The sequence below is a fragment of the Arvicola amphibius genome, chromosome 9, assembly GCF_903992535.2.
Source record: "Arvicola amphibius chromosome 9, mArvAmp1.2, whole genome shotgun sequence".
Lineage (NCBI taxonomy): Eukaryota > Metazoa > Chordata > Mammalia > Rodentia > Cricetidae > Arvicola > Arvicola amphibius.
In genome coordinates, this window is record NC_052055.2 from 44,857,102 (window position 1) to 44,880,824 (window position 23,723).

At 50.2% G+C, this 23,723-nt stretch overlaps 1 protein-coding gene across 1 annotated transcript in view; it reads left to right on the plus strand.

The window, feature by feature from the left end:
- Window positions 1–16,033, plus strand: part of Tbc1d22a (TBC1 domain family member 22A) — a 292,925-nt gene extending 276,892 nt beyond the window's left edge. Inside the window, exon 13 of the mRNA XM_038342834.2 lies at window positions 14,470–16,033. Coding sequence (XP_038198762.1) covers window positions 14,470–14,598 — 129 coding nt within the window. The 3' untranslated portion in view covers window positions 14,599–16,033. The remainder of the gene's footprint in view (window positions 1–14,469) is intronic.
- The last annotated feature ends 7,690 nt before the right edge of the window (window positions 16,034–23,723 follow it).

A 23,723-nucleotide genomic window follows, 5' to 3' on the forward strand; every position in this document is an offset into this window, starting at 1 on the left:
GACCAATGCTGACAGGCATGCCTGGTGACCTTTCCATGATCTGGTAATGACATACTTGGTCTCTGTGATGGCACAGTCTCGGAGCTTGCAGGGGTGTACTTGTGGCCCAGGCCTCATTAGCAAAAAAACTGGTATGGCACACAAGCTTCTGGATCACGGTGTGTCATGTGGCTTCCATTTGTCTCCCTCATATGATTTTCCCCAAGTTCTAAAAATAGGAATTTAATTAGACATTTAGCAAAATACAACCCAGTATTTATCCCTAGAGTTGGCTGCATCGTTCGTTCTGCAGAAGCAAATACCCCTGCACCTGCAGCAGTGCACCTGAGCACACAGTGGGGCGGCACTTGGAACGCACAGTGGGTTAGCACCCTGGCAGCTGCCTGTGCCTAGGTGTCCTACAGGTGGGCTGGGTGGGGAAGCGACAGAGTGAGGTTGGTACAAGCTGCAGGTGTTCATGGTGGAGGCTCAAGAAGGAAAGGTCTAGAGGGAGAAACCCTGGAGGCAGGGCACCTGAGAAGATCTGCGTGCTCTGGGCATTTGATCCTTTGAGGGTTTAATGATTCTTGAAGTGTCCTAATGGTGTGACTTGCCTGTGACCACTGCTGATGCTATCTCCTAGATAAAGGCTGTGCAACACACCTGTCTGCTGCCGTTCTCTCCAGACTCAGATGAGCCCACCAGGTGCCTCCAGGAGGTCCATGACAGAAACCGCAGAACCCTTCCTCAGGGCACTGAGGACTGTCTGCACGCTCAAGGGCAGTCAGAGCCTTGAGCATGTCTTGTCTTCTCTGCATAGTCTTCTCCACTGGTGCATTCTCTAAGCCTGTTCTTAGAGTAAGAGAAAGCCAAAGAAAGGACCTCATACCTTATAGGGCTGTGCAGGCCCCCGAGACTAGCAAGACTGGGGCTCTATGGCACTGACAATGCCCTATGCCTTGCAAGCAGGTGGACAGGCTCCATTGCCAGCACTGGGAAACCTGAGTACTTATCTAGTGGAACTAAAGCAGGAGAACTCAGAGCTATCAGAATCAAACCTCCCACTTACAAATTGCTCTTTCTAAACCCTTCGGGGGCGAAAGGGTTCAGGCCAGGACTCTGCCTGCATGCCAGCCTGTGCCAGGATTGTCCCTTCCATCCAAAATACTTACTGCATCATCACTTTCCTGCCTTAGTATTGCTCACCAATACTAAGCTGGATGCCCTGCACCTTCGACCCCTGCTCATCCTCGTGCCTGCTTACCCAGGCCTTTCCTCCTGACAAGTTTGTATTCCTTAGCTGGCTCTCACACAGATTGCCCATTTGCTGGACAAACTAACAGGCCAGCCCAGGTTGACCTCTGAGAAACAGTGAGCGGGCATCAGTACTGACCTCCAGGCCTCTGTCTGATCTCTTACCCACTGCCTGCCCTGGCCTGAGGCAGGCCCTTCTTTTGGACCCTTGTATGCAATACCCTGCCTCCTCTGCACCCAAAAGCTCCCATGTGTAACATTCCCTTAGGACCAGGTAGAAGACCAGCCTTACTCCACCTGTGTCTCTCTTCTTTGGCGGGCAATTCACAGATGTGAGCAATAGCGATGGTTATGTGCACAAGTACATGGTGCCTACGAGTATGAGTATGCCCATTCTCCCAGCATACACAGAGAGATCCTAAGCTCAGGAATGATGCCCGGGCTCAGAATGCCAGCGTATCTTTATGTGGACAAGGTACTGCAGAGCAGCCTGTCTCACCCAGGGCTCGTGCCCGCACTAGTGCCTGTTCCTTAACACAGCCTGTGCACTGCAGCTCCTGCTTCAGCTGAGGAGAGGAGGCGCTAATACACCTGTCTGGTCTTCACATGTACTTACACAGCAAGTCAGGCTGTGGGGGCTGGGCTCTCATTCTCAATAAATTGTTGATCGAACTGAGGAGATTTCTGTGATGCCTAGCACCTGGTGCTCTGGTCAGTAAGGGATTTTGTACCCACTCCCCACATTTTCAAGGGAGACAGGTCATGGCTCTTCAGATGCACTATCGTGGAAACTGACCTTTCCAGACCTCAGCCACCCCGTGTGTCTTTCCACCTGGCTTCCCCGACAGCAGAAAATCAATGTGAGAACTCAAGACTTGGATGACTCCAGAAATTGAAGAACTTTTACAAAGTATATTACAAGGAAAATGCCATTTTGCTTCTGAACCTGTGAACTCAACTCTGTAACAGTCAGTAATATGCACCTTGAAAACAGTCTTCAGTGTTGGGCCATTTCTGGGAAGGGAGCTTGAAGCCAGCTCTCTCTTGACCCTTTCTGAAGGGCAGGGCCTCCATCCTTTGGCTGGAATCCTGGTTGACCAGGGGGCACTGAGCTGTGCTGGCTGCTGGGTTTTGCTAGCTTTCTGGGTTGTGGTAGATGCTAGGCCTGGCTTCTCCCTGTGCTTGAGGATTTTCTGGAATGTCATTTCCCTAAAGTCTTTCTGACTTCTGCAGTCACAGAAAGCCATACCTATAAGGTCCCATCTTGCCCTGGGGTTAAAAAGGATCCTTGATAAGCAAGGAACAGAGGGCTGAACCTTGGGTACATTCAAAAGGAATGAGATACCCTGTCCCGAGTGTAGGTGTCATAGCACATGTCACACAGAATCCAGGTGCCATGACCCAGTGGCTTCTCTCCTGCTGCTCATTTGCAGGCTGCCTGGACTCTGAGTGGTTCCAGCTTCCTCTCAGCCCTGTGATACAGGGGGCTGAGCTGCCTGAAACTCTGGCCTTTCTGCCTGCTGTGTAACAGTTGCACATTGGGTTCCTTAGGGCTGTGATGGGGCAATGCTCACCCACAGCCCCTGAGTATGTCCAATAAGCTGAATCTGCTCCTTGTTCTCATTTTAGTCAGAGACTTGGTACTTCTACCTGGCACTCTGAGAGCAAAGTGTTTCTCATGGCCGGCCCGAGTTCTCTCTGTCATATCCAAAGCAGAGCTGTGGGGACACGTTCAGTCTGATGAAAAGGCACCATTTGAGGGCCTCTGGTAGAGTGTGGGTAGACGCGTCTTGAGATAAATGAGTAGAAATGTGACCAGTACAGACAGGACATATGGCCAGCACGGGCTGGTCAAGCCTAGGCCTTGTTAAGCCCAGGACTATGTTCTCCCTGTGCCTTCCACTCCCTGCTGCTGAAGCAAGCAGGACATCCAGTGAGCCTCTACATTCTTGTTCTGCTACCAAGATGCCCCATGGGCATGATGGCAGGGCTAGTTGACCAGATCAAGTCCATGCACTGCCTGAGACACCCCAGAATAGATGCCTTCTGTCTCTATGTAGTGCAGTAGAGTCAGGCCTTACTTGCTGGACTTTGGTGGCTAGTGGACCTGCAGATGCCCTCTGTGCCTCCCAGTCAACTTGCCGATAGCTGAGAGCTGCCACTGCCTGTGAGCCTGGAATCAGACTGGGGAGTGACAGCTCCTCTTAGAAAGGCCCAGGGTGTCAGGCCCAAAGCTAGTGTTGCCAGCCCTTCTGTCCACTGTGTGTCTGCCTCCCTGTGATAGCTCTGAGATTAGGAGCTGGCAGAGACCTCACAGAGGCCCTCTGCACAGGCGTGCTCTCTAGGGATCCTGGTGTGAGGGCAGCGAGTCTGCCGCCTTGTAGATAAGAGTGGAGGCGTGGGCTCCTTCCCTGTGATTACATCCTGCTTAAGCCCTACCACCTCCCAAGTGATGCCTCAGGACCACACGACCCCACATCCTGGTCCCAGGTGCCGCTGAAGTCTGCTAGGGATGAAGCAGACTCTAATCTCAGTGCTTCAATGTGAACATTCTCTGTATGTTGATCAGAAGCCTCAGCCATGCTGGGAGATGAAAGGGAAGCCAGCTCGGTTGGAGCCTTTGTGCCAGCCCGTTGTCACCACCAAATGCTGTTTTTCTCTTTAGAATTCCTTTTAGGAGAAAAAAATAATTACAAGGACAATCCATGTCCCCATGCTGTGGTGGGCTCTTCAGAGTTCGGCTCTGTTGGGGCATCACTTCCTCTTTCTACCCTTAGTGGGCTGTCAGCCAGTCGCCACCGGTCAGTCCCAGCTGGCTGTCACTCTCCTATTTTTAGTCCTGGTCTGGACCCAAAGTTGACAACATCCTTAAACTAATAAGTGGATTGTCAAAGAAGTCAGCTGTCAAAGCTGGAGTTGAGCCCATGGGATGGCCTGAGAGTGAGGCAGGAAAGGACTTCAGGGCCAGAGTCCACTATGAACAGGCCCTGTGGGGCAAATAGTGGTAACATAGCGCCCTTCAGCTCCTCTTGCAGACCTGCGGCTAGCTAGGACTCAGCTAGGACTCAGGACACTCAAGGCAGTGAAAGTCTGCACTGCACAGTTGGCAGTGAAGTCACCCCACTCTGAGTTGTGGATTCTGTTGGAAAGCAGAGATCCCTAGACAGATGAATTTAGACCACCAACAAAGTGTCTACCACAGAGACATTGTGTGGGCCAGCAGTCTGCCCTTGGTCCCTTCCCTGTCACTGCCTGTCAGATTAAGTTCTGTATGCTTTTGGTTTGCTGGCTGATAGCCACTGAGTACCCTATGAGGTAAGAGGCAGAACCTCTGCAGCTCTTCCTGTGCTTGGGAATGGATAAGTGACAGGGAACTTACTGAGTGTGGCCTCCCTCCCTCTGGCCAGCACCTAGCGTGAGATGGGGCTTTGGCCCTCCTGACCTAACCTCCTAACCTTGGAGAAGCAGTCATGGTTCCTGTACCACAGAAAAGGCCTGTTCTACATATGCCTGAGCTGAGGCCATGCAGGAAGTCCCAGACAGGTTTGACCAAGGCTCCTGGCTTCTAAGTTCATGGACCATATAGATGGTGGTAAACACCCAGGAGGCCCTGGTGGTCAAGCTCAAGAAACCTTGTGGCTGCCAGGATGCTGAGCAGTGAGAAGGCAGCCCTCCTTCAGGGCATGTGACTTGAGCCCCTCAACCTGTGCAGTGGAGAGTTTGCCTAGTCCTGCTGGCGAGGAGACACTGCCAGGAACCACTCTGACGGACGAAATACTTGGCTTGCCTTTGAAAATGGAAACCATGTTTTGAATACTCTCCACTGCAAAAATACAACCCTTAGAAAACAGCATTTATAAAAAGGGAGCCACAGGATAGCTCTTCCCACCCCAAGCCCAGCTCTTCAAAGGAGGGACCATTTCCTGCTGTTCTGCCTCTGTTGGCATAAAAAGGGCCACGAGTGCCTGTGTAGCCCTCATCGCCTCACTCGCTCTCACGAAATAGGATATCTTCAGGCCTCTTGAGAACATATTTTTAAACTCCTAGATAAACACCCTATTGTATGGCTGTGCCAAGGCTTTTTGTACACTAGCAGGGGTAGTCTTTTTCTTTAACATTTTATTACTAAAGAAATTTAAATATGGAAAAATGAAAGGCATGGTTGAATGAGTACCATTTTGCTTTGGCAAGCAGACAGATTTATTCAGCTGCTTGGTTACTAGTCAGGCTTGAGCAGATGATGAGCTAGCTAGTGAGCTCTCAAGACCAGCATCTTCACCAGTCCTCACACCCCACAGGACTGCGCTCAGAATCACATAGGAGATTGAAGAGGTGCACACCTAAGTGCCACTGTGAGGATGCTTTCAAAAATAGTTAACTGAGGGGAGACCCACCGTCGATATGGGCAGCAACATCCCATGGGCTCATAGGGGAAAAGAAGGGCCAGCGCAGCCCTCTCCCTGCTTCCTGACCACCAAAGTGAGGGCTGCCTTGTTCTGCTGCACCCTCCCTCCATGGTGGACCAAGGCCTCTGAAACCCTGAGGAGAACCAACCTTCCCTCTATTGAGTGTCTCAGTTGTTTACAGCAGCAAGAGAAGTGAGGGAGTCTGCATGCACACTCGCAGTCCTGGGGCCTGGGCCACCCCAGCAAAGTCCACGCGCATTCCCTGCTGTCAGCCAGTGCCAGGTGCTCTCCATTTCTCCCCAGATTTGGGGGTGTGTACGTTATGTGTAATGTGATGTACCTTGGGTACGTCATTGACATGGAACTTTCCAAGCAAGGGAGGCCAGCTGACCACAAATTCCAGGAATCTTGCCTCCCCAGATTCTAAGCACGCACCACATGTCCCATGTTCTTATTGTTGCTTTTAACATGCCTGCTAGGGATCCAGCTCAGACTCTCGTGCTTGGGCAATGGGCACTTCACCCACCGAACCATCGCCCTACTCCAGATCTGTTTTCCACAACTGTTCTTGCCAGCAAAATGGACTCACACATTGTAGGTTTGTGCCAGACTTGTGGGTGGCCAGTGATGTTTCCAGAATGTCATCTCAGTCCATTGATGAGAGCATCTCTTCACTGGCTTAAAGCCCACGTGGCCCCATGTGTCTGTAAATCTTCTTTTCCTGCCCTTTGCCCATTTGTTTCAGAGTGTTTGTGTCATGTCCCCCTCCCCCCACATACTTCTGCTTTACACATGTGCCTAACACAAGAAGACGTTTCAGGCTGACTGTGGGCACAGCCCCTGCAATCCAGTGTGGATGGATGCAAATGTCCTGTCTTCCTGCCTTCTGCTTGAAGTCTTTGGCTTCTCAAGCTCAAGGTTTGCAGAGATTTTAGAGGCTTGGACCAGGATGGGGATGAGGGAGCCAGGAACAACTGTCTGAGACACAGACCGCCTAAGGAGGGCCGAGAGTGTGACAGTTCCGGTCCCAGAGCCAGGAGCAGGCAGGCCTCTGCCCTGACCTTTGCTCCATCTTCTCGAGGATACCAGATTCTGTTTCCTGCTCAGTAAAGGGGTTGTGTGAAGGTTCACATAGCCAGGGCTGTAGTATTGAAGACATGGAGCGGGACAGCACCTCAACAAAACCTGTATGTAATGCTTCATGTGTGTCTTATTTATCCTCAACTCTGCCCTCCCTGAGGAGGGGACCATGGTTGGTGGCCATCGACTGCCACAGGCAACTAGGAAACTGCGGGTTCCAGGGGGCACTTCCTCTGTGTGACTGGTCCTGTTTGGAGGAATCCTTCGTCTTCACTTGTATATCAGGGTGGCCCTCAAAGGGACAGTGTGTGGTGCTGATTGTTCCCTGCTACCTTCAAAGTGGATGCAGACAGGCTGCAGGATTCTGTTCCAGGTGTACCTTCCGCACACTCCCTCTCCCCACTGCTTCCAACCATCTTCCAGCCTCTCCATGCCTTGGTTTCCTCTTCTTAAAAGACTGACAAGTTGGAAGAAAGGAGTCAAGAATCCATCTCCCAGGAGATCCTGTGCTCTGCCCTAGATGTCCCCAGTGATGGCCTAGGTGGCACCTGGCCTTCTTTCTAAGCAGAGGTCAGGTGGGCTTTTTGCAGTACCTCCAGCCCTTGAGGTTTCTAGCCAAGGCACAGAGCTGAGCTGCGCTGGATGGGAGATGGGTTAAACCAATTAACCCCACTGCCCGCCTCGTGTGTGAGGGTGGAGGCCCTTCCTTCATCTTTCTCAGTTAGGGAAGAAAGCAATGAGAAGAGACAAGCAGGCCCTTTAGCCCTGTCCTGATTAACTTATTCATCTTTGTGTGTTAGCAATTTGTAAACCTCAGGCCTGAGTAGCTTTAAGTAGACCTGTGTGTTCTCTACAGCACAGGAGTTGCTGCTGAGCTTGGCCTCCACGCCTCACGGTCTTTCTGAGCACAGGGCCTCAGGAGTGCCAGGAGGCAGCGTGACTCAGGGCAGATCATTCACATAATTATCTTTGTTTTCCCAGATTCGGTTTCTATATATGGTCCAGGCTAGCCTTGAACTTGGATTCCTTCCACTTCAGCCTTCAAGTGCTAGAATACAAACATGCGCTAACATGCCTGGTGCCACTTAAGAGCTGTAAAGGGAAGGAGGGACAAGAGAAGGTGGGTGATGGCTGTCAGCTTGACTACATTTGGAATTAACTACAACCCAAGCAGCTGGGTATACCTGTGATGTTTCCCCTTAATTAAACATCTGAAGTAGAAAGACCCACTCTTAATCTGGGTCTTTTGAGGTTGGAAGATCCATCTTTAATCTGGGTCACACCTTCTGCTGGCAGCCTATATAAAGGACATGGGAGAAGAAAGCTTGCTCTCTGCTTACTTGCTCTTGTTAGCAAGTCTGTTCTTTCACTGACATAGCCTCCTAAGTCTCAGATACATATACATACACACATACATATATATATATATAGATAGAGAGAGAGAGAGAGAGAGAGAGAATATGAGAATATGTTATATGTAGATAGAATGTGCGTGTATGTATGCACAATATATATGTATATTTCTGGTCCTCTAGAAAACCCTGACTAATACAATGTGACAGCCAGACTTCCCTCTGTGCAGACACTGGCTCTAACTCTGTGCATGGTGTGAAAGCAGAAGTGGGGTAACCAGGAGAAGGAAAGGGACCAAGAGAAGGGATTGTGAGAGCAGTGGAGGAGAATAAGAGTGAGGTACAGTGATCTGTATGTATGAGAATGTGGCAATGAAACCCGTTTTATATGCTAACTAAAAATTTTAATGTAAGGAAGTTTAACAAAACCCTTTTTTTAGTTCAGCAAAGCAAAAATGCTCTCATTTTAACCCGTACTCCATATAGAATTATTGAAGAAAATCATTGCCTTTTTTTGTCTGTACCCTCCATCCAAAATGTATCCAGGCTCTGACAGCAGTACATATCAGCTGGTCACCCCATTTCAGATATGCCGTGGACCATAGCAGCCAGCTGGGCACACTGCTCAGTTGTACCCACTGGCTTCTGCTAAGCTTAATCTCTACTCTTGACTTTGTCACTGCAGGACTGGCCCAGCGGTAGGGTACAGTCCTCTGTGCACCTGGGAAACCCCAGGGAATGGATGATATACCCTTCTTACCCTGTTTGCTAGAGGGCAGGGTGATGCCCCACATCACCCAGGCTTTCTCCCTGTCCCCATGAATAGAGAGCCTCTGGCCATGCAGGGAAACTGTCTGAGGTCCAGTGTGGAGCAGACATACGTCTCTCCAGCAGTGAAGCCACCCGTTGACAAACTAGACCTTCCACTTAGCTTTTCTTATTGCGTGTAATTTTGAGACGGTTAGAAAGTGCAGACAGGTGTTTTTGTTTTGTTTTGTTTAAAAAGAGCCCACCTTATCCCCTCACCAATCACATCAGATCCCAATCACATAGGCCTGTGAATCCACGTGGCCACGCAGGTAACCTGCAGGCACACTTGCAGCATACTCCCCATCTACAGACTTAACAGTGTCCCAGAGAATGGAGGCCAAGTGTGCCCGGGAGTTCACATAGCGCCTGCCTCATCATGACACTGGCAGCAAGCTGCTCTGTGACCGGTGTGGCTGACCACATGGCTTCAACCATTGTCCCAGCACTTTGCTCTTAGAGGGCCTGTGTGTCTGTGGAGGCCCTGGGCTTGTTCCTCTCTGTCCAGCCCTCATGCTGGGAGCATCCATCTGGAAGGTGCAGTGCCGGGCCCTGCATCCTAACCCTGCCTATGCCCTGGCTCAGTCCTTGACCTTCTGCAGGTGACCACACCCCGAAGCAGAGACTAGATCTTCCCTGCTTGTTCTCTACCCTCCGTTTCCCTCCCCAGTTTGTCCCAATGCACCCTGACTAGAGTCCAGTGGATCCTGGGTATGTGCTGACAGCTGTTACCAGCATATTTCTGCAGGGTGCAAGGCAGGGCCACATTGATGGTACCTTTCAGGGTTGGGCACATTTTGGCTTTTATATAAGAAATCTTGTGTCTTGGAGCTTAGTGTTCATGCCCCTAGTGCTAGCAGGTAGTGGCCCTCTTCAGCCAAGTCAAGTGTATATGTCATCCATGCGGAAGAGTCATATGAATTTCCACCGAGCCAAGTTAGGCCATGTACAAGAGCACTTGACAGAACACTGCCCTTGTGTGATCTGAGCGCACCTGCCCTGACGGTATGATGTGGTTTTCCCAGGACGCAGGCAGGGGTGGAGGTGGGAGAGCTTTGTTTTATTCACTTAGCAGTTCAAGCCCCAGTTAGCCCTTTGGAAACACTTTTAATTAAATACAGTTTGTTTTTGCACCTTAGCTGGGATTCCAAGAACAGATTTAACTAGGTTGAAGGACACCACCTTCTGCCTCTCCATAGCCTCAGGAGCACCAGGTATGGTACAGGCATGCAGGGCAGCCATCTCTTAAGATTGCCAACCCTGGCAGGTGTGCAGGTACAGTGGCTCCCTGGGGTTGTGGATTCCTGCCCACAGCAGGGTTGGAGCCCTCGATGGCAGTTCCTTCCCACAGAACCTCCTCACCCCTGCTGCATCCAGTGCCCCCCCCCAAGTAGGAAAGCAAGGTGCTACTCTCCTCCATCCTTGAATGTTCTGCCAAACTTGTCTTGATTGCTTGTCTGCCAGTTAGGGAGATGACTAACCTGATAAAGTATTGTCGAGCATCCAAGTTCGACCCCCACAACCCATGTGAAAAGCTAAGTACCATGGCATATGCTTGTAATCCCAGCATCAAGGAGGCAGACACAGGTGCATCCCTAGGACTTGCTGGCTAGCCAGCCTACCCTAATCCTGGGATGAGCTCTGGGTCTCACTGAGGTGACTAGCTCCTGAGGAACAGCACCCAAGATTGTCTTCTGGGCTCCACATGCATGTGTACATATGTATTATCTGTCTGTCTTTATTTGTCCATCTGTTTCTCTATCTATCCATCTATCTCTCTGCCTCCCCCACATACACAACCTGTCTGTTCACTGACTCATCATTGCCCCTAGACAAGGAACTTACTCAGCAGCAGGTCTCTTCTTTCGAGGCTAGCGCTGCTGCACAGCGCCTGCTGTCTCTGGGATGCTGGTCACCTCCCTAGTGACAGTTGGGCTATTAACCAGCTGCTGCCACTGAGCCTTTTGCTCCAAGCATTCTGGGACACTGTGCACACACTAGGCAACCAACAGGGGAGGTTCCCAGCACTGTCTCCACTTTACAGATGAGAAACAGAGACAAAAGAGGTATGAGGCTTACCCAGGGTCACACAGCAACAAAGACAGGAGTGGGATTTGGCCCTGGCTGCTCAGCACTTGTAAGCAGTGACTCCATATACTGTCTGGTCCCTATACCCAGTGACCACCAAGGGCCGTGCACCAAGTTTTCTCAGAGGACACATGGAGCTGCTCATGGTGGAGAGAAGGCACATCTCCATGACAGCATCAGGGACGTGATTGTGGGGTTGGTGTGGTCAGAGCCAGAGCTTGAACAAAAATCCATGATATCTGACCCCAGGATCCTTCTCTTCCACCGCTGCCTCAGCATTGGATCCTAAAAGAAACCAAGAATGTGATCCGGTCAGCACATTGTTCTTTTGGAAGGACCTGTGTGTAAGAGTGACCCCCCCCCCCCCCGTGCATACAACACTGCAGAGCACTGACTCTGAATAGCTAAACTCTTTGTCAAGGAGCAAACAGAACCACAATCTCTCTTCTTAGCATTCGGTGCCTCATCTCTCGGCGCCTCTCCAGGGGCCAGACATGGCAGCGAGACTGTCAAAGAGGGTACCCTTTAGCACTGCATACAGAGTAGGCTGAAGCAGCCCAGCTTGTGGGGCTTGATCTACCATCTTCCAAAGCAACCGTGCCTGAGGGGAAACACTGTTCACCCTGCTGTCAGGGAGTACCCCGACTAGGCTGCTAGGTAGAACAGAAACTGTCTGCATCTGCATTGTCCTGTGAAGGGGCCGTAGTGTCCAAGATGTGGTCCAGTCGTCCCCTTGGCCAAGGCCACTGCTGGGGCTCCAAGCCCATTCCTCCGGGATGTCCGCCTGGGTTGCATCCTGGGCATTGGTGTCCACCTAGAGTTCTTCCAGTGACCACGCCCACAGCATGCGCTCAGGGCTGAGAAGCACTGACCCACAGGGCTTGTAGTGGCTTCTGTCACTTTTGCCTCTCACTGACCACAGTCCCCATAGGAGCCCGCCTTTGTTATTTGAAAGACAAGGCTAGCCAAGAAAAGCAGGTGTGGAACACCCCACTGTACCTGCTCAGTGGCTTTCGAAAGTGGCAGTGTCCTTGAGTTGCTTCAGTGGCAGTGGCAGAGGAGGGTTCTCCCTTTATTTTCACAGCCACCAGTCTGGCCATAGCACTGGCTTTGTTCTGGGGTTAGGGGAAGGGTCAAGTGCCACCTACAGAGTTCTAGCCTCGGCTCCATGGAGGGACATACCCGGTCACCATAGCTGTGCAATACAGAGCTGTCCCCTGCCAGCTACTGCCCCTGTAGCATCCCAGCAATGGCTTCGTGAATCATTGCTTGCCTCATGTACCGTGTGAGTGACGGACAGCAGCCTCTAATAAATGCACCATGTTTCCCAGAGAAGAGACAACGCTGCCTGCTGCAACAGGAAGACAAGCCTTTTTAAAAACGAAATCTGTATTTAAGGCCGTGTTTGTCTGTGTTCTTTGCCTGCCTTAAAGGTCACGCGGATAGATTTTTCCTTCTTTAGCAGTGCAGGCCGTGAAGAGCCGGGCATTTCCATTCTCCCTCCATCCAGTGAACCTGGGGGACTAAATTAGATTCTGAAATTGAGTGTGCAGTGGAGTCGGTAAGTTACCGTAATGGGAGGGTATTGCTTCTCACCTTGCAAGTAGCGAGGTCATGATAATATGAAGCGAAGTGGATTAAAAATAAAACCAAAGGTATTTATTTATGACCTGCTCAGAATTGGATTGGCATCCGTGTAAGTTGCATCTAATGGTTGAAGACAGTAGATTGATGTTGATGTATCCCTGAGGACATGCTGCCAGAGAGACCTGCTCCATGAATTCAATTTAAAGGCCCACAGAAAGTATCCAAAATGCAAAGGGAATAGGGGTGGGGGAGCAACAGTAAACGGCGGTTGAAGAATGTCTTGGCACGTGGCTCTCATATAGGGTGTGCTCCGTGTGTCTGCTGGAAGTTCTCTCCTAAGTTGGAGGTGATGAGGGAAGTCTGCTCTGATCAGCCAGATCCACCACTGTAGCCTTTCCTGGTTCTACCCATACTGACAGTGCTGTCCTGAGTCCACATTAATGGACAGCTCAGGCACCTCCCTGCTATCTAAGTAGGGTTCTGGAAACTTGGTGGGCCAGAGTCCAGCAGCTGCCATAGTTTGGGAACCAGCCCCTGCTGGGCTGTGCTTTCTTGAAGCCAGCTGCTCTCTGTCTCTTGTCAGCTGTCTAGAGCTGGGATGGGATGGCTTTAGGACCCAAGTCCTGTAGAGCTGTTATCTGCAGGGCCATTGGAAAGGAGTGTGCTGCTCCCTGGAGGTGGTGGCCTAGCTCACACCCATTCATCTTGGGAGACTCCTGTCTGGGAAACTGTTGTAACCATACAGACTTCTTAGGCCCATGTCAGTTTAATTCCTACAAGTACTGTAGTCTCTCTCCCGAGACCTGTCCTGTCCTAGGTGAAGTCTTCAGAGACTCTGTGAGTCATCATCTGATAGGAGAGGCCTGGCTGTTGACGCCATGATGTATGGAGGTCACTTGCGTCTTACCATGGGTGCCCCCAAGGCCCTGTGGGATTTCCCTCCCGTCACTGGCCTCAGATGCTGTTAGTAACTCAGTCTCAGCATTGTCTATCCTGCTTCCCTGTTCTTAGCTCTCAGATATCCCCCGAGCCTGTGGGGATACCCCCACATTCCCCCTCTAAGACATGGCCCGGTGCAGACCTGGGATGCTAGATGAAGCAGAGGAGCTGCAGCATGGAAATCCCAAAGCAGAGCTTCTCATCCCTGATGCCAGCAGAACTGAGTGTGTACTCAGCCTGTACTCTGTGTGTGCACTGTGTGACGTGTATGTCCAGTGTGTTCATTGTGTGCCTCCCTGGTGCCAGACATGTATCCTATGGTCTATGTGTCATCCCAATGGCTGGCAGGCCAGGCCTGCTACTCTTTTTATAAAGGAGGTCACCTTCTAGGGTGACATGAATGATTGTTCCTAGTTGACTCTCTTATTGTTCAGCCCCCAGTGTCAGAACTTGTTCCCTTTGGTCTTGGAGAAGAGCGAGGGGGGGGGGGGGGCAGGTGGTTCTTTTGTGGGGCTTCTGTGCTGACTCTGCCTATGGTATAAACATATTGCTGAGACCTGAGGTGGTCACCAAACACACAAGGAAGTGTATGGAGAATTGGTGTGTTACTCTCTGGTTACAGAGAAGCTTTGGGCTCTTAGAATTCTCCTGCAGCCTGGCCTATGGTGCCTTCTTGGCCATGGAGACCAAGGATGCTGTGTCTCTGGAGTATAAAAGGGTTTAGAGAATGGGTCACAACTGCAGTGCTGAGAAGATGCACTGTGTGGCTTCTCAGATGCTGAGCGGGGGACACATAAGACTATAGAGGACATAGTCTGACTGGGTGGGGTTGAAGGATGAGTGAGTGGGAGGGACCACAACAGCTGAGGGCACTGCCCCATGCTTTCTTCTGCTACTGACTGAGTTCTCCCAGGTGCCTGCTGCTGGGATCTGGCCTGCAGCCCTGGACCCTCCCTAACTGTCTGTCTTTCCTCCAGGAGTTGCTGCTCTTTCTCCAGAACCTGCCGACTGCCCGCTGGGATGACCAGGACGTCAGCCTGCTGCTGGCCGAGGCCTACCGCCTCAAGTTTGCCTTTGCAGATGCCCCGAATCACTACAAGAAGTGAGCGTGGGGCCCATGGCAGTGGCCTCACCCTGGGGGTGGCATCCTTTCCCTACCTGAATGGATGCTGGCCTCAAGGTTGGTTCTTTCCTGGTGTGGCCTCGCAGAATGGGCCTCAGCATGGTCCAGAGTTGGCAGCCTCAGTTTGATGAGATACCAAAGAGAGTCCGGGAGAGAATCCTAGCTTCAGAAGCTCAATGTGGCCAGGAGTGTCCCTCACCCTGGCCCTTCTTTGCCAAATGCCCACCCTTGGGCCCCTAGCCCAGACAGCCAAGAGGAAGTTTCCCTCATAGGGTCTGCTCTGTGGATGCCAGGCAGAGGTGGGCAGCCATCTCAGGCCTGCTCTGAAATGTACAAGTCTGTTCTATGAGTGAAAGAGCGAAGTCCAGACAAAAGCTGATCACGACTGGGGCTAAGCACACAGAGCCTCCAGTGGCTGCCATGTTCAGACCTGGTTTAAACAGGCCTAGAAGGCTGGGAGACAAGAAGAGGCCTCTCACTGGCACCTTACTCTGTTTTTAATTACCCCACTACTTATCCTGGCAGGGAGGTGGTCAAAGAATCTCCAGGGAGGCAGGAGTCTTTGTCAGTCATGGGCCCACACTTGGCCATGACAGGGCAGAAATGAGTGGCCCTGCAGTCCCAGCCTCTGGGGAGGTTCTTCCCATCATCTGCATAGGAACAACCAGGAGCTGCTGGGCTGGGATCCCTTCCTACCCTGCTGCCCTTTCAGGATCCACTGGTTTGGAGACGTTGCCCTGGCTGCTCCAGGGCCCTCAGACTGGCTTCCCACATGTGCTCGTAGGCGTGCCCCAGGCTGCCTGGCCTCTGTGATGTGGGATCCCCAGGGACTACCAGGCCACCCATAGGACAAGAGCTTCGGACTCCTAGAGCAGGCTCCTGTCCTCAGTTACCCACCGTGGCCCACTCTGACCTGTCCCTCCCTCAGGAGCAGCGTACCACTGCCCAGGCACTAGGACACTGTCCAGAGGCTGTGGGGGATGATACAGGGAAGATGTGTGTCTGCTTCTGTTCAGATTATCCTGGGTCAGATAGGGCATGACATCAGCAGCGCTGGGTAGGCAGTCCATGTCAGTAGAGGGACATGCTCCCTCAGACCAGTGCCTATCCTGGGTGAGGGGCCCCCAGCTATGAGGAAAACTGCCTCCTTTGTGGCTCTGTGAGGAAGCACCATCCTTCCTGACCCTCCCATGGTGCAGATTGCCCCTCAGACAGAAGGAAGAACTGCTCCATGGTGGGTTGTTTTTATGATACGACAAGGACCCATGCGGTTAACTTAAGCCCTGAATGTATTTTAATGTGTGCATATGCTTGACTGGGTGTAAGGGACGCTGGCGACAGTCCTGCGTCTGAGCCAAGCAGAATGTGTGCTTTGAATGTGATGTGTTGGAAACAGAAAATAAAGATGCTTCATATGGCCCGTGGTCTTTACATTTTTTATCCCATTTATTTGGGGAGCTAGTGTGTCTATGCCATGGCTGAGGTGTGGAGGTCAGAGCACAACTTGCTGGAGTCTCTTCTCTTCTGCTATGTGGGTATCAGGGATCAAACTCAAGATGGTCGGCTTGATGGCTTACCCTGACTCGATCACTCTTCAAGGCCCGGGCCCCAACACTGGGCCCTGTGCTCTAGGCCGTGCCTTCGTCACAGCAGTACTGTGGCCTCGACATACTTGGGACAGAGGAAGGAGTACTTGTCCAGATGGCCTCCGGAAGCCACTTGCCTGCGGTTCGGGTGGGACACAGACCTGGTCTTGATCCTCTGAAGCCAGGATTTGATGCTCCCAGGACCCAGCAGAATAAGTGTCAAGGTCCAGCACAGACAGACCCTCCATCAGGCTCTGGACAAGAGGCAGATCTCCAAGTTTCCTTTGTAAAAAGCCTGCACCGAGTCGACCCTGGAATCTGGGTCCCTCTTCCATACTCCTAGGAACTCAGGGCATGTCATCCCACCTGCGGCCAGGCGTAAGACTCCAGCCCTGGTCAAACAGCTTCCACATACTCTCTTTTACTACCATGAATGATGCTCAGTTACTACTTGAGGTCTTCCCTGCTGACACTGGTACCTGAGTCCCAGGGTTCCTAGATAAGACCCCACCCTGAGTGGTACCCAGGAATACCCAGTCCACAGAAAAGACCCTACCTGCTGAGCTCTACTGCTGTTAAATGCCTGAAGTAACCCCCTGGGGCAGTCAGACCTCGGGCAAGGGCTGCTGTGTTGGGTAGCGGTTTTGCTGGGGTGACTTGATCATGTGGGAGCACTCATACAAGTCTTACATGGCCTTGTACCGAGTGCACCCGGACAGCCTCCAGATGTGTGTCACCCTGGGCCAGCAGCTCTGGGCAGCCCCAGAGATCTGCCTGCCCTATCCTGGGGGTGTTTGCAGGGACAGAAAGCCCCCCTCCTGGAATCTTCCTACCCTCTCTTCTGTGCCCTGGCCCAGCCATGCTTCCCTCCAGTGTGACACTCAGCTCACGAGGACCAGGCCACACAGGTCTGCTCCCATGTAACATGGAGGCCTTCCAGATCCACTCTGCAGCCCCTGCCCTGGGAGATCCTTAGCAGGGAATAATTTCAGGGGCACACAGATGAATGAGCCTTTGGGTCCATTCATTGACAGGTTGAGACTGATTAATGTCTCCCACCAAAGAAAAGTGTGAGCCAGATGGTTTTCCTGCTGGATTCTACCAAGCATTTCAAGAGCCAAGAGCCAACACCAGCCTTCCTAATTTTTTTTTTTTTTTTTCAAAAACCCCAAAAGGGAGGGGAAGTTTCCAAACTCCATTTACAAAACCAGCATTCAGTCTCCTCGGTACAAAAACTAGACAAGGACTTTCTAAGACAATTAAACTGCAGGCCAAGGTCCTTGAGCAAAAGTCAAAAGACAAACAGACGTCCTCAGGAAAATCCTAGCAAGCTGAATTCACAACACACAGAGACAGTCCATGAGAACCAAGGAGAATTTATTCCTTGCATGCAAAGATGGTTCAGTTTAAGCCTGCCGGTAAATGTGGTGCGCCTGATTAACAATAAAAAAGTCATGTGATCAAGTCTTACAGTAAGAGTAGTTGACAAAATTCAATATTCTTTCATTTTTAAAAAAAGATCCAAGCTGAGCATGGTGAGGTACCTCTTTAATCCCACAACTCAGGAGGCAGAGGCAGGTGATCTCTGAGTTCGAGACCAACCTGGTCTACAGAGCAAGTTCCAGGATAACCAAGGCCTCACAGAGAAACCTGTCTTAAACAAACAAACAAACAATTACTCAAACTAGGTATAGAGGAATTGTGGAATATTTGTTTACACTGTAAAGATGTGTCACTGCCTAAGGCGCCTTCTATTGGTTTAATAAAGAGCTGAATGGCCAATGGCTAGGCAGGAGAGGTTAGGTGGGACTTCCGGGCAGAGAGAGGAACTCAGAGCGCTAGAATCTAGGTACGGAGGAGATGCCAGAGAGACATGGAACAAATCAGACATCTGGTTACAGAGGACAGGTAACCAAGCTGTGTAGCAGAACATAGATGAACAGAAACAGGTTAATTTAAGGTATAAGAGAGCTAGGTGGGGCAAGCCCAAGCAAAAGGCCAAGCTTTCATAATGAGCAATAAGTCCCCGTGTCTTCATTTGTAAGCCGGCAGACGACAAAAAAAAAAAAAAAAAAACCCACAACTCCCTCCAAGGAATTACATGCAGTGTTGATAGAATAGACTTCTGCATAGGGAAGGCCCTGTGTGAGAACTCCACACTGAAAACTGATTCCACAGTGGAAAGCTGAAGCCCTTTTTTTTAAGACCTGGAATGAGACAAGGAAGGGCTGTCTGTTCTCACTGCTTCTGCTGGGCAAAGCACTGGAAGTATTCAGTACCACTCTGGTGGTACTCAGCCCAGTACTGGAAGTCCTGCCTGGACAAGGCCATAAGGAAGAGAATGAAAAGGGAGAAAGAAGAAATGAGCCCATCCCCATTTGCTGAGAGAGAAATTAGACCTGGCAGATGAGGCCATAGCACACCTGTGTGAGAACAGCAAGCTCTGAGGAAGAACTCAATAGAGCTGTCCCGTTTACAATGGTTACAATAAAACAAAATACAGCATACAATAGAAATAAATAAAATCAAGAAGGTAAGAAATGTAGATCCTAAAGGCTAAAGCATGGATGAAAGAAACTGACAAGGGCACAGCTACACCAAAAGATGCCTCGTGTCCGTGGACTGAAGAGCCAAGACTGACGACATCTTCATTTACTGACTGCGGTTAAATCCCTGCCACAGTCCCAACTCACAGCCCAAAGAAAGAAAACAACCCCTGAAATTCATTTGGCATGTAAAACTCAGCCTGTTCAATGAGCTGAGAGCAAAGCTTGAGGCATCATACTGTCTGGTGCCAACTATACTGCAAAGACATGGGCCTTAATGCAGCTTGATGTATAACAGCTTTCTCTAGAGGAACAGAACTGATAGAATGAATGAATGAGAGTGTGTGTGTGTGTGTGTGTGTGTGTATGTGCGCGCGCGTGCATGTGTGTGTGTGTGTGTGTGTGTGTGTGTGTGTGTGTGTGTGTGTATGGGGGGACATTAATTATACCGGCTTACAGGGTATGATCGGGCTAGTCCAACAATGGCTGTCTAACAACAAAAATTCCAAGAATTCAGTAGTTGTTCATTCCACAAGGCTGGATGTCTCGGCTGGTCTTCAGGATGTGTGGGAATCCTAAAGAGGTAAACTCTAATGCCAGTGAAGGAATGGACTTGCCAGAGAGAGCTAGGGCATGCAGGCAAAGAGAGCAAGCTTTCTTCTTCCATACCCTTTATGTAGGCTGCCGGCAGAAAGTGTGGCTCAGATTTAAGATGGATCTTCCCACTTCAAAAGATTTGGATTTAAGGTGGGTCTTCCCATGCCAAGTGATTTAATTAGGAAAAATCCCTCACAAGTGTACCAATTGCTTGGGTTTCAGTTAATACTGGATGGTAGTCAAGATGACAACCAAGAATGGCCCTGGCAGATACAACACACTGCCTGGCCAAACAGAACAAAGAACTTAGAAGTGGAGCTGTGCACAGAAAGTGAGTTATTCTTTGAAGAAAAAGGTGAGTGCTCAAAGGAATGCCAGTGAACAGGTTGATCTATGAAAATTACAGACCTTCCCAATGCCCTGATGGAGAGCCGATGGCTGTTTTTATAGTTGGGGTCAGTGACAAAGGGTTGAACCCCATGGCAACAGGAAAACCAGTGTGAAGACAGACCCGAATAGGAGGAACCCCTGGGTGGCAAGGCCTGCCTGACTGGAAAAACTCAGGGAATGAAGGCAATAGCCAAGCTGGGTGAGCATGTTCTCAACCGAGAGGACACTGAAATTCCTTAGAATAATTTTTTTTTTAATTTACTTAATGTGTGAGCACACCTGCCATGGAACGTGGAAAGGAGAGGACAGCTTACAGGGGTCAGTTCTCACCTTCTACCAAGTGGGGGCCCACGGATGGAACTCGAGTTGTCAGGTTCCTTTACCTGCTTGGCCCCCTCAACTGCCCAGAATTCCTTAGCACATACAGTTATTGGCAATCAATAAAAGTGAATAGAGCCCAGACCGTTGACCTTCAGGAAGAAAAGCAGTATTGGTGCCTATAACATGATCATGTCTCTAATCATTTAAGAAATGGTGGTGGGGGAATCCATGCTGAGATGTCTGTGCCCATCAGTGCCTGACTTCTGACCGGAGATATCTGGACCCACCACCTGACCTGGGAAATCTGTGTCCATTGGTACCTGCCTCCTGGCCTTGGGCTACATTTGGGCTTGTTTGTTACACAGCAGTAGAAAACCAAACCGCTCTCAGTCTCTATGCTACACGAAGCTTCTGCTAAAATAAAGCTTGCTCTCTGCTTCAACACTGCCAAGGTTGTCACAGCTGAAGAGGGTGTGACCGCACTGCAGCACCCTGCAGATTATCACCAAGTATGCAGCAAGAGACCAGAGCTGAAGTGGACAGACAAAGCAGGTCTAGACCTGAAGGGTTTCTCTTCACAAGCATCCATAGCACACCCTAACTGCCAATCACACTTCAGTCTGCCTGTGCCTTCATTGTATACATGGAGGGTACAATATACACTTTTATAAAACCATTTATTTGTCAAGGTGTGTGTTTGCAATGCCCGCGTAGAAGTCAAAGGACAACTTGCAGGAGCTGTCTCTTTCCGTTATGTGGGTCCCAGGGATGGCACTTAGGTCAGCAGCCTTGACTCCAGGCTCCTCTTCCCGCTGAACCATCCCACTTGCCCTCAGTATCTACTCGTATGACCAACTTCTTTGGGTTCCCTTCTGACTTGTGGGATCATTGCCCATGCTTTCCCATTGCCGAGTGGCTTGATACTGTGACTTTATGAGAGAGCCCAGTCACTCCGTGATACTGTATAAGGAGAGCACAGTTAGTCTGGTGAGCATCTGGGATGTTTCTAGTTGGAGCTGTTATAAACGGTGCTGCTCACAACATCTGCGCGCCTATCTCCTGGAGGGCCAGCACCCACTGTTGGGCTGAGCATTCATTGAGAAGTGGAATTGCAGGGCCAGATGGTGGCTATCTGTCACAGTAATAGGTACTGACAAATAGCACATAGCAAGGTGTGGGACTCTTGCTCCCCACTTTCCCTGGAGATGGGTGGTTAACCTGGCTGCCGCAGGGTGGGCTGTACAACCACCTTGCCTATTCATGACTCAGTGTACCTCTCTGGTCCCTCTTTGTCCTTCCTTCTGCAGCTCAGACAGAGACCTCTTGCGACATCTGGATGTGTTGATGCCAGAGGCGCCACCTTCAATCATTAAAATTCTTTAAAACTTGACTCTAATGGCTGCCTATAGCCAGTTGCATTCATTAGCATAATCCATTTACTCCCTTATTATAAGGAAAGTGGCTTCGTTTTCTTTTTACATTGCCTGTGTGGCTGTGAGGAACTTTGTGGGTTCCCAGGACTCTTCCACAGAGCTGCAGCAGTGGGGTCCCTTAGTCCTTACTACCGTAAGCCTGAGCCAGTGAACCACACCCTGGTCCCACCTACACTCCAACTCCACTCTCTCCCCACCGTACTTCCACCCTCAATTCTACCTCTGCCCCATACCCATGCCCACCCATCCCACCCTCCTTTCCACCCCACCCCCAGCTTCCTTCCCTATCCTACCGTCACCCTCATCCCCACCTGACCCCTCTCCTACCTCCCGCTCCCCTGCCCCACCCTCCCATAGGTTATTAGAGAACTGCATATTTTAACAGTGAGGTTCCCCTACATCTGTTAAAAGGGTCCAAGTTCACATCACTGGCAGAGCTGGTAAGGATGTGGTGCCTCCAACATGCTCTTTCACCACAGGCAGGAAGACCATGTTGTGCAGCTACATTAGCCATAGTTTGGTGGTGTCTCCCAAACTGAACACAGTCTTAGTACAAAGAACTCCACAGTGTGCTCCATGAGCAGTCAGTTGACTTGGGCGCTTAATGGTCAGTGCAAACCCACAGGTGGCTGTTTAGTTATAATTGCCAAAGGTAAAGGCACCGAGATATTTTTTTTAAGAAGTGGCCTTGCCAGTATGGGACATCCCTACCGTGGCATTATCTTCAGGGGTTGTGGGAAATGAGCTCAGAAATCACAATGGCAAATGGGGAACTCATGCACACTGAACAAAGCCAGTTCTGGAAAAGGTCAAACTATGGGCACCTAGGAAATCAGTGGTGGCCACAGGTCAGAGCAGAGGGATGAGCATGCACACAGAGGGTCTCCAGCAGGGAGATCATTCTGTACCTGTAATGGAGGGGGTGTCAATTTTTTTCCCAAAGCCATAGGCCACCAAGAGTGAGCCCAAGGTACAGGATGGACTTTGAGTTGTAGAAACATGCTGATCTAGGTTGCTCTACCAAGTCTTCCTTATACTGTTTTGACACTGATATAGGGAATCCCCATAGGGCGTGGGGAGGAGGATTGAGAATGACATATTTTTGCGGAATTGTGTTACAATCCCTGAATCACTCTAAGAACTGTAATCGATTAGCTGGAGAAAGCACAGGTGTGTCTGAGTGACTACGAGAGCCCAGTTGTAGCCCATGCCCCCTGTGAGGTCACTAAACAGAACGCAGTTTGCAAATGGGATGAGAGTAAATATTTCTGAACATACAGCAACCGCCAGTGAATGCAAAGTCAAGCGCATAGCGAATCGTGGGGGGCTTCTGCAGCCCTGGCTCATTTGCGTCTTTCAGCCTCACTGCAGCCTCAGTTCTGAATGCCCAGTGTGAGCCTCTTACGCTTTGCGTGACACATGCATGGCACTCAGTGCCAGCCAACACTGCCCGGGCTCAGAGTTGAGGCTGTCGTACACTGTGAAGTGAAGAGTCCAGAGCTTTCTGCTCTTACATGGTCCAAGTCGAGAGAACAGAGCCCTCACGTTTCCTACTGGCACTCCTCAGAGCGTGTCAGAGTTAATCCAGCAGTGGGTTATATTACGTCTGAATGGCAGAGCTTTAAAATTCCTGCTTCCATTGTGGACTAGAGTCATTAAAATGAAAACCATTAGATAAATTTTGGCTTGGAATTAAGACAGAATTTCCAACAATTCTAAAATGGCCCTAAAGATACACCTGCCATTTTGATCTATATATTTGTGTGAAGTGGTGTTCTCAGCATTGACAATCGCAAAATCAAAATATGATCAACTCTACAAAAATCTTAAAGATACTCTGTATCCTGCAGTAAAAAAAAATTCAGCCAAGATCTAATCAATCTTTATGTAAAAATAAACGTATCCATCTCATTAGCATACAGATCTGCTTTAGTCTTCAGTAACTGGCAAAATTATATGTCTATTCAAGAGTTGTTCCAAAATAAAATTCTTGTGATTTATTATTGGTAAATGTTTTATTTGTACACCTATGTTTTTATATCATTTGTCTTGGTTTCTTTTCCACTGCTGTGATAAATTCTTCTGCCAGAAGTAACTTAGGGGAGAAAGGGTTTATTCTGGTTTGCCGTTTCAGAGAGATCTGCCCATTATGGTGAGAGAGTCATGACATCAGGCGCAGGAGGCCGACTGGCTATATTCAGGAAACAGAGAGTGAACAGGAAGTGGGGCTCAGAT